Source organism: Elgaria multicarinata, chromosome 22 (assembly GCF_023053635.1).
Source record: "Elgaria multicarinata webbii isolate HBS135686 ecotype San Diego chromosome 22, rElgMul1.1.pri, whole genome shotgun sequence".
Classification (NCBI taxonomy): domain Eukaryota; kingdom Metazoa; phylum Chordata; class Lepidosauria; order Squamata; family Anguidae; genus Elgaria; species Elgaria multicarinata.
This window is the reverse complement of record NC_086192.1, coordinates 14080115-14096659: the sequence shown is the minus strand read 5'-3', so window position 1 is coordinate 14096659 and position 16545 is coordinate 14080115. Positions and strand designations below refer to the sequence as shown.

Here is a 16545-nt window from a genome sequence, read left to right as displayed (position 1 = left end):
CAGATCCAGATGTGGCACAATGGGAAGATGTGTTTTGCATGAATCACAGAATCATAGAATAGCAGAGTTGGAAGGGGCCTACAAGGCCATCGAGTCCAACCCCCTGCTCAACGCAGGAATCCACCCTAAAGCATCCCTGACAGAGGGTTGTCCAGCTGCCTCTTGAAGGCCTCTAGTGTGGGAGAGCCCACCACCTCCCTAGGTAACTGATTCCATTGTCGCACTGCTCTAACAGTCAGGAAGTTTTTCCTGATGTCCAGCCGGAATCTGGCTTCCTTTAACTTGAGCCCGTTATTCCGTGTCCTGCACTCTGGGAGGAGTGCAGGACACGCTCCTTCAGCTCCTGGCCAGGGACGGAGAGAAAGGCCTTGCCTTCATCTAGCCAACTTGAAGCTCTGCACCAGACAATGCCCGGAAGCCTGTGCACAGATGTTGCAAGCGTCTGAAATGGCAAGAAGGAAGAGGGCGCCATCAGTCCTGTGGTGAGTGGATTACAGAGGGTGGCTGACATAGGGGTGGGGAGAAAGTAGATCTCCAGATGTTCAGGGTTTCCCACTCCCAGAAGCCCCTGCCAGAACAGACAACTGTCAGGAGTGCTTAGAGTTGAAGTTCAAAACATCCAGAGAGCTACGTTCTACCCACCTGCGGAAAACACCCTCTATTTGAAGCAACCACTAGTTCAGCCTTTCCCAACGTGGTGACGTTGAGATGTCTTGATGACAGGTTCTATCATCCCCGACCACTGACTGTGGATGGTGGGTTTTTTAGTCCAAAACATGAGTACTGGCTGTCTGCTGGCTATTGGGCCAGGTTTAAAATTTTGGTACTAGCGTACTAAGCCCTAAACAACTTGGGACCGAGATACCCGAGAGGGCCTTCTCCCTTGCCAACTTGCTTGGTCACTGAGGTCCTCAGAGCCCACCAGGAGGCGAGTCTTCAGTGTGGTGTCCCCCTTCCTATGGAACTCCCTGCCTCTGGAGGTCAGTCAGGCACCAACACTGGCTTGCTTCCAGCTCCTCCTGAAAACAGCTCTATTCCAGGAAGTGTTCCTTAGACCACCCACCGTTTTTATGGATACACTGTATTAAAATGAACAATTTTAATACGCTGTTTTAAATCTTTTTGCAATTTTATTTCTGTTCACCGCTTCGGAAAATCTGTTTTAGATATGGAGCAGTATGTAAAGATCGTAAATAAATGCAAATGAATAAAGTAAATGTAGTATATTTGTTTTATGTATTGTTTTAACTTGAATCATGGTTTAATTTGCTTTTAACTGTGTATATTTATTGTTTTATACTGTATGTTTTTATCTGTATGCCGCCCTGAGATCATAGTGATATAGGGCGGGATATAAATATTTTAAATAAATAAATAAATAATGTTCATTGGGTTGGATGCAAACTGAATCATATTTAGTGCAGACCCAGTGAAATGAATGGTACTTAAATTAGTTTAACTAAAGTCCCATTGATTTCAATGAGCCGCCTCGGACTCTGGCTGTGACCCATGATTTGTACATCTGCATCTACTCATCTGAATTAGCACACACACAAATCCGTTCTCTTTGAACAGGATGCCGCGATTTGGAAACTGAGAAACCAAAACAGATTTTCTTGTTTAAAAAAACACCAGTTACTAAAACATAAGCAAGAGAAATGTAAACAGTGATATACGTTCCCTGGATAGTTTATCTTTACTGAAAACATGCTAATTTTGTTTTCCTTAGGTTGATGTATTCAAATGTTGTTTAATGTTGCCAAACGAAGAAAATATGGTAATTTCTGTGCAATAATGTGCACATCATTATTTTGAAAGGAACTATTCCAAGATGTCTGATCGTTTGAATCTCCAACCGTATTACATGGAGTGAAAATAGGGTGCATGCAAAAGCTGTAAGATACTGCTAGTGTTGCTGACAGTAGAAAAGGTGATGTTTTGCTCTGGCAATTATATACCAATAGAGCACAGTTACATCATTTCTCATAGAAGGCCAAATGAAGGACATTTTGATGTATAATATGTAGTTGGAAGACCAAGCCTGAGAGCTCGAGAGAAATTTCCCCCCCAAAAGTGACATCTGAAAAACATTGTTTATTCCACACATGCTATATTCAGCATCCCCTTTTCCACATCTTTTCCATGATGCGCCCCAAAATTGTTGCGTACACTGTGGAGGGCCAACCTATCAGGGATGCTGTAGCGTCAACAACCTATCAGGGATCCTGCATCAGGCAGACTGGAGGATGGACTCAGTGACGTTTGAGGACACCACCAACTCTACGATTCTCCCTTCCAGCCTTTTTGAACCGCCTGGGAGCCAACTTAGGCAAAAGGTGTGAAAGTTTAGCCTCAAACTCTGTTCCTTTAAATATGTCCAAACCAAAAAAACAACAACCTAGGAAATTCTGCAGAGCACTTTTAACCCAAGGACTTGAGCCGAGGGTTTTCCATTCGTAGAGCGCTTACGTATTTGTGATTAAAGGGCGGCTTCATTTATTCGTTTTGTTTCTAGTCTACCTCAGCTAGAGAACAATTGCAATCTTACATTTGTAATTACATTTTAAAAAAATAAGTAAGTAAAATTGCCCAGGGCGTGCGGCCAGAAGCCCTGGAGGGTGGGTTTAGCCCCTTGCTCCTGAGGTTCCTCCTCCCGTTCTACATAAAGCTCCAAAATTCATCTGTACCATGGAAGAAAACGATACAGCCCCCCCCCCCCCCCCCCCGCTACTTCAAGCCACGGCCCTTCCCAAGCGCAAAGCCAAAAAAACTCTACACAGCCAACGGTTAAAACACCAGGCATCGACCATGTAACAAAAGATCATTTCAACCAAGAGTCTGGCTGACTAACAGTGGAGTCGTGTCGTACAGGTTTTATTTCATTTGACAGCGGTTTAGTAACAGCAGCTATGATACATCTTTTAGGAGTGAAAACGTGTACCTGGAAACCAGAATTAGCACCTAGTGTGTCACGCAGAGAAGAAAGAGGCGAAAGAAAGGGAGCCTTGATCTAGAATGGAACCCTCGAAGAAGAGAAGAGAACAAATATGGAGTTTCGGTTGTCTACTGACTGAATTGTTCACTGCAGCTGCTCAGTTTAACTGGAGGGGGAACGCCATAAAATACCTACCTTCTGAGAAACCCCAAAGATGTAGCTCAAAAGAAATCAAGAGTGCTTTTCAAAGGGGACACAGAACTGATCCCAGTCTTGGTCTGGAGTGATTGCAAAATTAAAAGAAACACCTGCGGACCCAGGGCGGCGCAGAGGTGCAATTTTGCGACGACGCTGAAAAATGCAGCCCAGAATGAGGCGCTGGGAAACCCTATTCCAAAATAATGTAAGAGTTTCACCGGAAGATCATCGGATGGACAAATAGGACTTGGCTAGATCAGAGAGAGAAAACTGAAGTGGTGTTTTAAGAAGTGTCACGAGGCAGTGCAAAACCGGTTAACGCTGTAACGAGAGAGGAGTGCTTATCATACAATGGAGTGCCGGGCCAAGTAGCCGTTGACTTGAGCTTTGACGTTTGAGTGAGGTTTCATGCTAATCTGGACGACCAAGCCTCTCCGGGCTGACTTGGCATCCCAAAAAAGAAGCCAGAGACACTCGAGACAAACTTAATAAGGGAGGGGACGAGCGTAAACGTTCTCCTTCGCGAAAAGACTCACTAACGGAGTTTCCGTGCGACTCACAGGAAGAGCCTACAAACAGCCCCGTCTCCGCCAAGTTCACACAGGCGACAGGAAACGTCGTCAGCTCAGCCTTTCCCCGGACCTGGCGCCCCTCGGGATGATTTGGGCTCCAACTCCCATCAGCCATGGCAAACACGGCCGAGGATCAGGGACGCTGGAAGTTAAGGGTCCGATGCAATTGGACAACGCCAGGTTGGAGGGGAACGGCCGAGCTTGTTGACGGATCAGGCCGGCGGAGCCTCGAGGTCTGGATGTCTCCTCGGCGAAAGGGGAAGGATCCAATCAGTTGCGTGAACGTGGCTATGGGAACAGGGAACGAGGCAGGGCCCTCACAGCGGCGCGTTAGGTCTGCGCAAGCTTCCGATGCGGAATTCCGAAGCACGGCGGCCATTTTGCACGCAATCCGCCGTTTGGGGCCCGGCCCGGGTGTGGAGAGAGGAAGAAGTCCGACGACTCCCAACGTGCGTGGCAGCCAATCAGGGAGCAGCATTCTCTTCCAATAACGGACTACGCCTTTGCGGACTTTGTAGCCTTTAGAGAACAGGAAAGGCCCCGTCTTCCTTACAAAAGCTTTGCTTGCCCGTTAGATTACACCTCCACGTCCCTCCCGCAGAGCAGCCAATCAAGAGGCAGCAATTGGCATAGGCGGGGGTCAGCGGAGGGGGTAAAGCACGTACATAGAGAGAGAACGCCGCCCGGTATGCTAATTGTTGCCTCCTGATTGGCTGAGGGAAGTGTGGGTGCCATATGGATGCTTCTGATGAGTTACTGGAGGGGGAAATGGGGGTGCCATGCCAGCTGGGAATGATGGGAGTTGGGGAGCATGGTTTGCACCCCTCAGAGAGTCCTTTACAAACCTACTATTTGTCAGCCTGTAACTTAAGAAGGCCTGCTCACCTATCCGATAAAGAACAGGCAGGAACGTGGGCCAGGAAAAGGGATTTCCACACGCCCCGGTTCCGATTTCCTCAGCGCAAGGTAGCATTTTGCCACAAAGCCCAAAATGCTTTGCAGCGCTGCAACAGAAGCTTGCAAGACGGGGGGGGGGGGGGGGAAGAGAGCACTTTTTAACCACGGGGGTCAAACAGCCGGTTCACCCATGGACCAGTTCTGCTCACTTTTAGAGCTCCTGCAATTCCAGGCTCCAGCAACCCACCAACAGGCAGGTTCCTCCTCTCCCACGCTCGTCTTCGAACAGACCCGGCTGGTATAGTCCAACCCGTGCAGATGGAAGCGTTTCCGTCTCCTCTCTCTCTTTTGCCGTACTTAGATGAGAAACTAGGTCAGGAGATGCCCTTTGCCGAATGACAGCGGAGACGAAGCGAGGTTTTTTTCCTATGATGTGGTGCTTTTGTGTTTTAAACACTTCCTCCGCACCCCCAATTCCTGGAAGAAAACGATTCAGCAGTGAACTTGCCCCACTGACAGCGAAAAAAATAAAAATGAGCATTGATCATTCCTTAAAGACGCCCATGCAGGTAAGACACTGCCCAATGTTGCAAACCTATTTACAATTTTAAATATTTACTTTACAACAGAGGTCCTTCTTTTTGGGGGGGGAGGGGGGAGGAAGGAGATTCAGTACCTTTCCTGGATCTACCTGCACCTCGATATCCTTTTGCAAAGTGCTGACCGTTGGAAGGAAAACCCACCCAAAAGCATCCACTGATTATTTAAACACACACATCCACACGAGCACATGCCTGGGAAGAGGGGGAAAATACATATCACCAAAATGGTCCTTAAAAATTAGATTAAATTTGTGTAAAAAGGGGAAGGGGAGGAGTTAAATTCAGTTCAAGGACACGCAGAAATACAGCCCTCATAGTAAACTACTCTGGCTAAAAATAAATATCAGGAAATGTGCCTGCCTGCAAACAGTACCTTTAAAATGTGCCGGTTTTAAACGCATCTGACTGTGCCCTTAACCCACCTTCCCAGCGGAAGAAAGCCGAGGGAAGGGACGCCTACGAGGCCCCTCCGGAAAGCCGGGATCATCCCGCGTACACCTGCGGCTGCAACGGAGGTGGCAGTTTGTCATTCTCCACGTTTTCGGAGTCAATGGCCGCCAAAGCCGAGCTTGGCGGCTTGATCTCCAAAGGATACTTCTCGACGATCTCTTGGACTTCCTTCGCGACGCCGTCCGTCCAGTCGATGAGGTCCCGCTCCAGCTTTTTGACCCCACTCGTCACCCTCCCCTGCCGTTCGTTGAGCTGAGACAGGAGGTCCAGGTTCCTGTACATCTGCCGGACGCCCGCGCACACGTCGGCCGGCCAGCTCTCGGTCTCCTGCTTCTTCGGAGAGGTCTGGCCGGACATGTAGCGGTCAAAGTCTTCCTGGCTCAGGTTGAGGGACTGAGCGTCCAGCTTCTCGATGAAGGCCACGGCACAGCACTGGAAAAAAGGCGTCGTGTTACTTGTAGCCAGAGACAAGATCAAGGTACATATACCGTATTTCTTCGATTCTAAGACGCAATTTTTTCCCTAAATAAACAGCTCTAAAAATGGAGTGCGTCTTAGAATCGATGGCGTCTTAGAATCGAAGCGGTAAGAGGAAAAGAGGAAGCTACTGCAGCAGCCTCGAGACATGCGAGCGAGGAGGAGCAGGGAGGGTAAGCACCTGGTTTTTTGTTAGTCAAATTTATTCGTAAGTCCCATCGATTTCCATGGGCCTTACTCGCGTGTCGTCGTCCCCTGGTGCACAGACAAGTAAAGAGCGGGACTGGAGAGTTAAGCGTTTTAGCCCCTTAATTGCGTCTTCTCCTCTCTCTCCCTGCCCGAAAATATTGTTTACTCTTTGTTTCAATGCCCCCCCACTTCTTCCCACGCAAACGGCGGTTTCTTCTCGCACAGAGGGAAAAAAGAAAAGGACGCAACCATTAGAAGAAAGCGCGGAGGGGGGGGAGGAGGTTGGCTGGGCGGTGAGGGAAGTATTTCTTCAATTCTAAGATGCCCTTTTTTCCCAAATAAACATCTCTAAAAATGGGGTGCGCCTTAGAATCGATGGCGTCTTAGAATCGAAGAAATACGGTAAATCACCCACCCATAAGAACATCAGAGGAACCCTGATGCTGGACTAGACCGAGGGTCCATCTCGCCCAGCACTCTGCTCCCACAAAGGCCGAAGACCCACAAGCAGGGATACAGTGTCCAATGGGGCCAATTCAGCTCCAATTCCGGCAGCCTAAGACGTGCAACGTGTATCTCCCCATAGAAAATGTGGGGCTTCCCAGACCACTGAGGGGACAGTTTGGAAAATGGGGCAGCTCCTCTCCAGCTACAAATGCGCCCAGAAAGACACAGAGAGAGAGAGAGAGAGAGCTGTACTTACCAGGTTTGTGAAGTAATATCCGTCCTCCCCGGTCATCAACCGGCTGGGATTGCAAAACCGGGTGATGTACTGGATGTTGGACTGCAGCCGGGGCGGGTTGCCCTTCAGGACGATGTAGATGAGGGTGGGCAGGAAGTCGTCGGCCGACGCCGGCTCGTCCTTGGTGGTCCGGATGGCGGTGAAGATGTGCTTGCTGCAGCTGGTGACGCAGGCCAGCTTGTCTCGCGGGACGCGCTTCGAGTCCATCTCAATGATGTCTGCGAGAAAGGAACAGTCCCAGAAGGGGTTAAAGAGGGGCGCCGTCTTCCGGCTGGGCTCTCCTTTGCAGGGTCGCTGTACAATCTGCCCTGCACACTCCGGTCCTCTGGGAAGAATCCACTTCAGCTAGCAAAAACTAGATTAACCACTGTTACCCAGAGGACCTTCTCTTCTGCTGCTCCCAGACTGTGGAACGGCCTGCCGGAGGAGACTCGTCAACTTGACGGTCTTTTAGAATTTAAAAAAGCAATAAAGACTGATCTATTCCGGCAGGCCTATCCAGTGAAATTTTAGAATGTTTTCAGGATGTTTTAATCATGTATGGTATGTTTTAATTCGTTTTAATGTGTATTTTATCTCATGTTTTTATACTGTTTGTTTTACACTTTGAATGGTTTTAGTTTTTGTGAACCGCCCAGGGAGCTTCGGCTATAGGCTGGGTGACTCCAAAGAGACACCCAGTCATGAGTGATCGATTAATGGAAAGAGGCACTTAACTTTCTTTGCATGCATTTCCTACCAACAAACCGGCATCTTTTTGCACAAGTGGCTTGTTTTCATCTTGATAAACAAAAGAACCTGATTAATGACTTGGACCAGGCAGAACCCGAACCCAACCCAATCCAACCAGTTTCCAAGTCAATAAGCCAGGCCACGCCACGCCCCTGAAGGGCAGCGGGTCCATCGGCCCTTTTGCATACCTGTGATCGCTTTGACAACCACGTCGGAGACTTCGGGGATTTCTTCGTTGACAGGAACGCAAAGCATCTGTGGAGTCACCCAGTGTAACGCCCTGCAGGCAGGAGAGGGAGACGGAAGCGTAAGGTGACCGTCGTGGACTCTGGAAGGGCTGCGTCAGAAATATCCTATTTCTGCTTACGGGGGAGCAAAACTCAGCACCAAGGAAAGCGGAATTCAGTTGTAAACGGAGAGCAAAATCTAGATCCGTTTGCATAATTCACCTGCTTCTATTTGTAATGGTGGGAGGGAGGGGGGGCTAAACCACACACCTAACCACTGCTGGGCTGGAGCCGGAGATTCACCAGGCCCCGTTCATTCTGTCTTCTTATCCGTGAGGATTAGAAACCTTAAAAGGAAACGATAACCGGAGACTAAGCTGGAATCTGCCCCCAACACACATCACCGGGATAACAGCTGCTTTAGTAAGGCACTTGCCCTCCCACAAAGAAACTACGTGGGCAGCAGCCCTTTTGCCATGCGCACGTGGCACTCATTTGAAGGGGGGAAGGGTTTAAGAGTTGAAGGGGTGAAGGGGCGAAGGGTGGAAGGGTAAAGTGTCGCACGCAGTCAAGTCAGGGCTCTTTCCAGCCAGGAGGGTGGGGCAGAGGAAGGTTGCAACGACAACAGGAGGGCCTTCTCAGTGGTGGCCCCCTCCCCGACTACGGAATGAGCTCCCCACTCGGGCCCGCCTGGTGCCCACACTGTCATCCTTTCAGCGCCAGTTCATTACCCTCGAAGTCCAGGCACTTCATGGCGTTTAGTGGCATACGATGGGGCATTTATGCCAAATCACAGAATCGTAGAGTTGGAAGGGGCCTCTAAGGCCATCGAGCCCAGCCCCCTGCTCAATGCAGGAATCCGCCTCCAAGCATAAACAGACCTGAAACTGTTTTTAGCGGTTTAAAATCCTTTTAAGTTTTGACTACGTCAAGTTTTTATGCTGTATTTTTATGTTGGGTTTCATTGTTTTATGAGCTGTGGTAAAACTACCCAGAGAGTTTCAGCTATTGGGCGGTATAGAAATGAAATAGATGATAATGACGACGACAACCCAGACTTCCCGAACCCAATGCCTTCCAGATGTGCTGGACTGCAACTCCCATAATCCCCAGCGCCCTCTGCCACCTCTCAGGAAGACTCCCCACCACCTCCACCTCCTTCCTGAAGCCCCACCTGATCCTCCTCTGAACCGCAAGATCCTTCTTCTCATCCTCTGTGGTTTCCGGGCAGAAAACATACTTGTACAACCGCGTCATGAGATACTTCTCAATCTGATCCATCGCTTTCTCCACTTTTTCCGGAGACACTGAAGAGGAACACAAGACCGTCAGAAGAGCCGTGATGCTGGATCAGACCGAGGGTCCGTCTAGTCCAGCACTCTGTTCCCACAGTGGCCCACCAGCCGTCGGCCAGGGACCCACAAACAGGACATGGTGCAACAGCACCCTCCCACCCATGTTCCCCAGCAACTGGTGCACACAGGCTTACTGCCTCTGCTCCTGGAAGTAGCACATAGCCATCAGGACTAGTACCCATTCTCCTCCAGGAATTTATCCAACCCCCTTCTAAAGCCATCCAAATTGGTGGCCCTCACTACATCTTGTGGTAATGAGTTCCATAGTTTAACTATGCGCTGTGTGAAGAAGTACTTCCTTTTCTTTGTCCTGCATCTCCCACCACTCAGCTTCATGGGATGACCTCTTTGGCTTGTAGTAAATGCCTCCCTCTCCACATTCTCCACACCATGCGTAACTTTGTACCCCTCTATCATGTCTCCCCTCAGCCTCCTTTTTTCCAAGCTGGCCTGCCGGAGGAGATTCGTCAACTCGACAGTCTTTCAGCATTTAAAAAAGCAATAAAGACTGATCTCTTCCGGCAGGCCTATCCAGTGGAACTTTAGAATGTTTTAAGGGTGTTTTAATCATGTATGCTGTGGTTTTAATCCGTTTTTAATGTGTTTTATAATACTGTTGTTCCCCGCCTCAATCCAAGTGGACAGGCGGGTAAGAAACAAATTATTATTATTATGAACAACCCCAGCTGATGTAACCTTCCCTCATAGGGGAGATGCTCCAGCCCCTGGGTCATCTGAGTCGACCATTTCTGCAGCTAAACACACACAAGGTGTTGTATATGTTTGGCTTCCTCGCTTGATCTGAGACACCATTGGCTGCTTGGGCGGACTCTACCAGTTCCAGGGAGGGGGGTAGGCTTTCAGGAAAAAGAAAAGAAAGAAGTCCTAGTGGATAAAGACCAAGACGGGCCCACTTAATGCAGAAACACGTTTCTCAGAGAGGCTTCTGGGAAAGGGGGGGGGGAAGCAACAGCACCACCACCTCCCCACCTGATCTGCCCCCAGAATGTAGAAACTCGCCACGCTGCCAATTTCAAAGAACGAAATGGAGACATATCACACCATTTATGAATGGTGCCCTGATCTGTAACTCGTGGCTTCGGCCGGCACAATACAAGCTGGTCGCCACCAGGGAAGGATCCTGCCTCTGTTTCAATCCTGTGCTGTTGTTCTTATCTCGCCTGTAAACTGGAGACCGAATCCTTCCAGCCGCCTTTGACCACTTTGGGGGCAAAGGTTGGTTTCTCTGAGCACGACCAGACATTTAGACCCGGGAAAGGCGCACGGAGCGCAAGAACGACGACGGCCGTAAAGAGGAGCTACCTTTCCAGCGCGACTGGAGCTTATCGGCCACGTTCTGGTAGAAGTCCTGGGCGTATTCGGACTGTTCCTCGATACTCAGCTCCTGCAAGAGAGAATCGGCCGTGAAATGCGGGGATTGGAAACGCCCCGGCTTTTCCCATCCAGCCTGGAACGTGCGTGTTAACTACGCGCAGCCTTGCTCGTTCATCCCCGAGAAATCCATCTCGTCCCGGGTTCTCCTTTCCAGCAGAGAGAGGCGAGTCATGGGGGCATTTGACCCCAGCGGCTCATGCTCAGAGGAAGAACCGGCTCCAAACAGAGGAACGCCTTTACACCGACGACGGCTGAACGCTGGCGGCCTCCGAGGTGCCACAAAGACCCCCTGCTCCTATCAAAGAATCCCCGCAAGCGATGGGGGACGCGTGGCCAGACAGATGCGGTGGACTGCAACTCCCATCATGCCTCCCCGCTGGCTGTGCTTGATGGGACGATCGGAGTTGCAGCCGAACAACATCTAGAGAGCTGCATGTTCCCCGCCCTGGGAACCTGAGAGCCTCCCGCGAAGAGGCAACACGACCCGTTTCCAACCTCCCCCTGCGCCCCCACCACCAACGGCAGGCCTGGCCCAGCGGTTTTCTTCAGGATGCCTCCGGGGAGAGTGCAGATGTGAAGGATCAGGAAAAAGTAAAAATCCAGGGTGGGAGGGCCCCTCTTTCCCCCTTCCGCTCAACCAACAGCCATCTCGTGATAAGCTTGACGTCCACACGTGACCCATAGGAGCTCAAACGTAACATTTTACGTTTGATAGAGACATGAGAGCACTCTTCAAAGACTTAAAAGGTTGTCACACAGCCAGGATCTCTTCTCGATCCTCCCAGAGTGCAGGACACGGAATAACGGGCTCAAGTTAAAGGAAGCCAGATTCCAGCTGGACATCAGGAAAAACTTCCTGACTGTTAGAGCAGTGCGACAATGGAACCAGTGACCTAGGGAGGTTGTGGGCTCTTCCACACTAGAGGCCTTCAAGAGGCAGCTGGACAACCCTCTGTCGGGGATGGGTTAGGGTGGATTCCTGCATTGAGCAGGGGGTTGGACTCGATGGCCTTGTGGGCCCCTTCCAACTCTGCTATTCTATGATTCTGTGATTCTATGATTTTTTTTCTTCTGTTTCTTCCAACCTTGGTGCTTTCTACTTATTATATAATTATTCCGCATGTGTATATGTGTGATTATACACACACACACACACGTATCTTTGCCAACCAGAGGGTGGAAATCTGCTAAGATACTTTCAGGTGCAACAGCTTGCGGCTCCGTCTGGACAAATTCGTACGCTTTTGTTTAATTAAAAACTAAAGAGTGTATGTGTATACACTTTGCCTTAGATATAAGAAAGCATACTCTTTCACCAGATAAACACGCTGTCAAGAGAGTCACAGGTACTTTTCTCACTCTCTAAGCGGCACGTTTCGTTTCTTGTTTCACAAGCGGATGTCCTTCGAGTCACTCCCAAACCCACAAGACCATTTTTCCTGCTAACATGAAAGGCGCCTTGTGCTCCCCAAGGTTCATTTCCGAAGTCTCTAGCTCAGCCAGGGGAGGCTGGTGGCCCAGATGTTAGCGGGTCGGGAAATCCGCTCCGGGTTTCCGTCGGAACCAGTCCGAATTCTAAAGGAGCTCTCCAAAGTGTGGCGAGCTCCTTTAGAGTTCTCACATGCGGACCACCAGGCTCCGCTGTGCTGAGCTTTCCCAATCTGGTGTTTTGGACTATAATTCCCAGCTTTTCGGACGACCAGCAAGGCTGGCTAAGGCGGATTCATGGTTGAGAAGCTCAGGCTGGCGACCGAATCGCAGCAGCCCCGACTCGCTTGGTGGCTCCCAGAACTTGGTGTGCTTTTATTAAAGCCAGTGAAGAGTGGTGGAGAAAAGAGAAGGGAATGGAAAAAGTGAGATACACACCTATAAACACACGTTTTGCATTTGACATAACAGTGCAAGGATAACAATTAAAGCAGCTTCATCTATCCCCAACCTGGTGTCCTCCCAACGAGCTAACTAAAACTCCCAGTATCCCCCCCCCATTCTGGCTGGGGGGATGCTGGGAGTTGTATTCTGACACGTCTGGCGGCCGCCAGGTTGGAGGAAGTCTGATCAAATGGCCCAACATGGGACGGTTCAAACATCCCCTCCCCCCCTCCACTATACTGGCGATAAGAATAGTTTTCCCGGCTTTGAGTGGTGCGATAGAAGACGCACACTCACTAAAATAAAACCAAACCTTTCACCTTAGGGTTAAGAAATAATAATAAAAAAGCACTGATCTTCAGCCGTCTATTAGAAGAGCTGGGCTAACAGAGGCTAAAAGGGATTCACCACCCCTGGGTTGATGGGAGTTGAAGGCCATGAACATCCGGAGGCCGCCAGGCTGGAGGGGGAGGCCGCCCTCCGGGGAAGCAAAACGTAGCGCCGAAGCGAGCGCGCGCTTCTCCTCGCTCCCGCCTACCCGCTTGTGATGCATGGCGTCCAGGAAATGCTTGCACTGCTTGTAGATCTCCTGGCCGGGCTTGTGGTAAGTCTTGAGGAAGTCGATGAAGTCCCTGGAGACCCGGTCCGTCTCGACGCTGACCCGCCTGCTGATGGAAGGGCTGGGGGCCTTGGCTTCCGGGGCCTCTGTGGGAGAAGAGAGCGAGCGTGAGCGTCAGGAACGAAGCCAGCCGAGTTTACCGGCCAGGCTTCTGTGAGGAGCAGCAGAGGAAAAGTGGGCGTGGGGGGGAGAGGAATGGGGCGTCAGTGGCGGAGCACCTGCTATGTACGCAGAAGAGCCGAGACTCCACGCTCAGCCGGAGATGCAACCCAACAGACCTCCTGCATGCAAGCCACGGGTCTAGCACTGGCTCCTGACGCGGTAACCAGGAAATTACAAGCCTCGCCTCCTACAAGAACGGGCAGCAGAAACTGATGACAAACCCTTCTAGGGAATAATATCTGCAAGCCGGCCTCTTCCTACATCCTTCACTGGAGTTTGTTGGCCATTCCCGGCGGACCTTCGGCGGAACACAGCCCACGGGCCAACCCGAGGGCCACACTGAGAAGCTTCTGCACCTGTGTGGAATTCCCTCGACCTACAGGGTTGCGGAAACGTGAGGGGGGGGCACTTTCTGGAAAGGCGCCTCGCTCGGGATGCCACCCTCTTTCAGGTCTGGGGCTGGGGCAAGTTAGGGTTTTTGGCCATCTGTTTCCAGCTTGCCAGTCGTGCCCTGTGCTTTCAAATGTTGCTCTTCGCTTGGGAGACGTGGCCAAGGGACGGCTCGGAGCAGCCTCCAGACCTTTGGGACTACAACTCGCAGAATTTCCACTAAAAAGCCAAATCACCCACCTCTCAGCTTGCCAACCAGCACTGTTCAGAATGAAGAATGGAGCACAAGGAGGTGCAAATGGAGCAGGATGACACGTTAAGAAGCGATGAGGAGGGAGAGAGAAAGAGAGAAAGAGAGAGAAGAAAACACAGAACAGTCTCAGTCGGCATCTCGCAAAGGCAACATCAAGCCGGGCCCAAACGCAGCTAGCGTGGAGCACAACATGATTTGACGCGGTGTTGCAGGGGGAAGGCGTGTGCAATGCTGGAAGCAACCGACAATGAAAACACTTCAGGTCCTGACCCGAGTCGGACTTTATAGGCCCACTGCCAGGTACTCCTACAGAGACGCTGGATGAACTAGGCAACAGTTTGGCCAGTTTCAAAACAAATGGTCATCCCTCTCCACTCATCACACACAGGAAATCACAAATGTCTTGCGATGCTTCTTTACCCAGGACGAGGGGTGTGTGTGTGTGCGTGTTTCCGTCTTTGCATATCCCAAGGCTCTGACCCGAAGTTCTACTTCCAAGAGATCCCAACTGCTGGAGAAAACGTTGAGGCCTGGAATACAGGCCCAGTACTTGTAACTGAGATCTTCACGGGTTCTTCCCCACACACACACACCTCCGAGACTTGAAATCTGTTGGAGGAGCCCTTCTCCACATCCCACCAGCACAACACATACGCTATGATGGGACAAGGGAGAGGGCTTTCTCTGTGGTGCCCCCCCCCCCCCGGCTCTGGAACACCCTCCCCTTGGAGGCCCGACTGGCGCCAACGCTGACTTTATTCCGGCGCCAAGCGAAAACATGGCTTTTTAACAAAGCCTTTAATGGTTAAATTCACTAAGATGGCACACTGTTTTGATTGTTTTTAGTGCTTTAAAATTATATGTTGTTTTAACTTGGTTCATGGTTTAATTTGTTTTTAGCTGTGTATATTTACTGTTTCATACTGTATGTTTTTATCTGTATGCCACCCTGAGATCTTAATGATATAGGACGGGATATGAATGTTTTAAATAAATAAATAAATACATTTTCCTAGCCTCCATCTCCCTCCTCTTCCTCCCTGGCCTTGATCCATGTCGCTCGCCTGATTGCAGGCTCCCGCAGCTCTCTCAGTACGGAAGGCTATCCGTGGGCCTGGTGACCTCACGTTGGGATGGCTGCCGTGCGTTATGCACGGGGCTGCCTTGAAAAAACAGGCCAGGAATTTCAGCGGGTCCCCAAATGAGGGAAGCAAGATTGTTAATGGCAACTGGTTGGAATGAACCTATTACACCAGTGCTCCAGGGGGGGTGCAATGCCCGCTGGTCCATTTCTGAGCCCAATTCAAAGTACTGGTATTGACCAATGAAGCCTTAAACAGCTTAAGTCCAGGTTACCTGATCCCCTCCAGGCGTCCGTAGAGATGTAAAATTTCAAGAAATTTTGAAGCCATGGAGGGGTGTTGGACTGCAGCTCCCAGAATTCCCAGCAAGCATGGCCGTCCAACACTCTAACCGCTACACCACACTGTCTCTCACACTGTCCGGACTTAATAATAGCAGCCCTATTATCATAATGCTCCAAATCTTTGGGGTTCTTTTTTCAACTACTCCTTTAGCTCTTTCCTCCCCTTCCCAAGAAACTTTTTCTTAAAAGAAGGAGTATCCGTCAGCTAAATAGTTGTGCCCCCTAAGTTTATGTTGCTTTTGTCACTCAGTTTCTTAAATCTTTCAAAAGTGCAATCTGTGAGTAATATTTTCATTTATTTATGTATTTATTATTAAAAACATTTACATCCCACCCTATATCATTAAGATCTCAGAGCGGCGTACAGATAAAAACATACAGTATAAAACAATAAATATACACCGTTAAAAACAAACTAAACCATGATCCAAGTTAAAACAATATATAATTTTAAAGCAATAAAAGCAGTTAAAACAGTTAAAACAATGTGACATCCCCCATAACCCTTTCTGGAAGCACGCTGTCACCAGACGTTCAAAAGTCCGGTGTCATTAACATGGTTTAAACACATTCACTAACCACTGGCTGCAAAATGGTTAGCGGCCTAATTGTGGCTTAGTGTGTCATCTGAACGGGCCCACAATTTTTAGAGGCAGGTCTCCGTCTGACTACTAGAGGGTGAGAGATGCTGAGAAGGAGGCCAAATCTCCATTGCATGCCCACCAGGAGATTGTCTGGGGCATCTGGAAGGCCCACAGAGGGAAACCAGATATTCAGACAGGTCCCACCCAGGAAAGGGAGCTAAATTCATACCGCCCAGGCCTATCAGCAGCTGAGAGGACAAAGGATGGAAACTCCACGGTTAGAGGCAAGATGCTCTTTTACCAGGTGCCGAAAACACACAACCAGGGAGATGTGAGGCCTTCACGCCCTACTTCATGGGTGGGGAACCTGCAGCCACCAAGACGTGGTTGGACTCTAACGCCCATCAGCCCAACCAGCACGGCCAAGAATGGGAGCTGGAGGTCCAGGACCATTTTCATACCCAGAGC

The 16545-nt window shown here is 50.0% G+C and overlaps 1 protein-coding gene across 1 annotated transcript in view; it reads right to left on the bottom strand.

Moving 5' to 3' along the window:
- Nucleotides 1-2839: 2839 nt before the first annotated feature.
- Nucleotides 2840-16545, bottom strand: part of RABGEF1 (RAB guanine nucleotide exchange factor 1) — a 39727-nt gene continuing 26021 nt past the window's right edge. Inside the window, exons 9-14 of the mRNA XM_063146806.1 lie at nucleotides 13182-13348; nucleotides 10700-10781; nucleotides 9196-9328; nucleotides 7983-8074; nucleotides 7024-7280; nucleotides 2840-6086 (exon numbers count right to left, since the gene is read on the bottom strand). Coding sequence (XP_063002876.1) covers nucleotides 5688-6086; nucleotides 7024-7280; nucleotides 7983-8074; nucleotides 9196-9328; nucleotides 10700-10781; nucleotides 13182-13348 — 1130 coding nt within the window. The 3' untranslated portion in view covers nucleotides 2840-5687. The remainder of the gene's footprint in view (nucleotides 6087-7023; nucleotides 7281-7982; nucleotides 8075-9195; nucleotides 9329-10699; nucleotides 10782-13181; nucleotides 13349-16545) is intronic.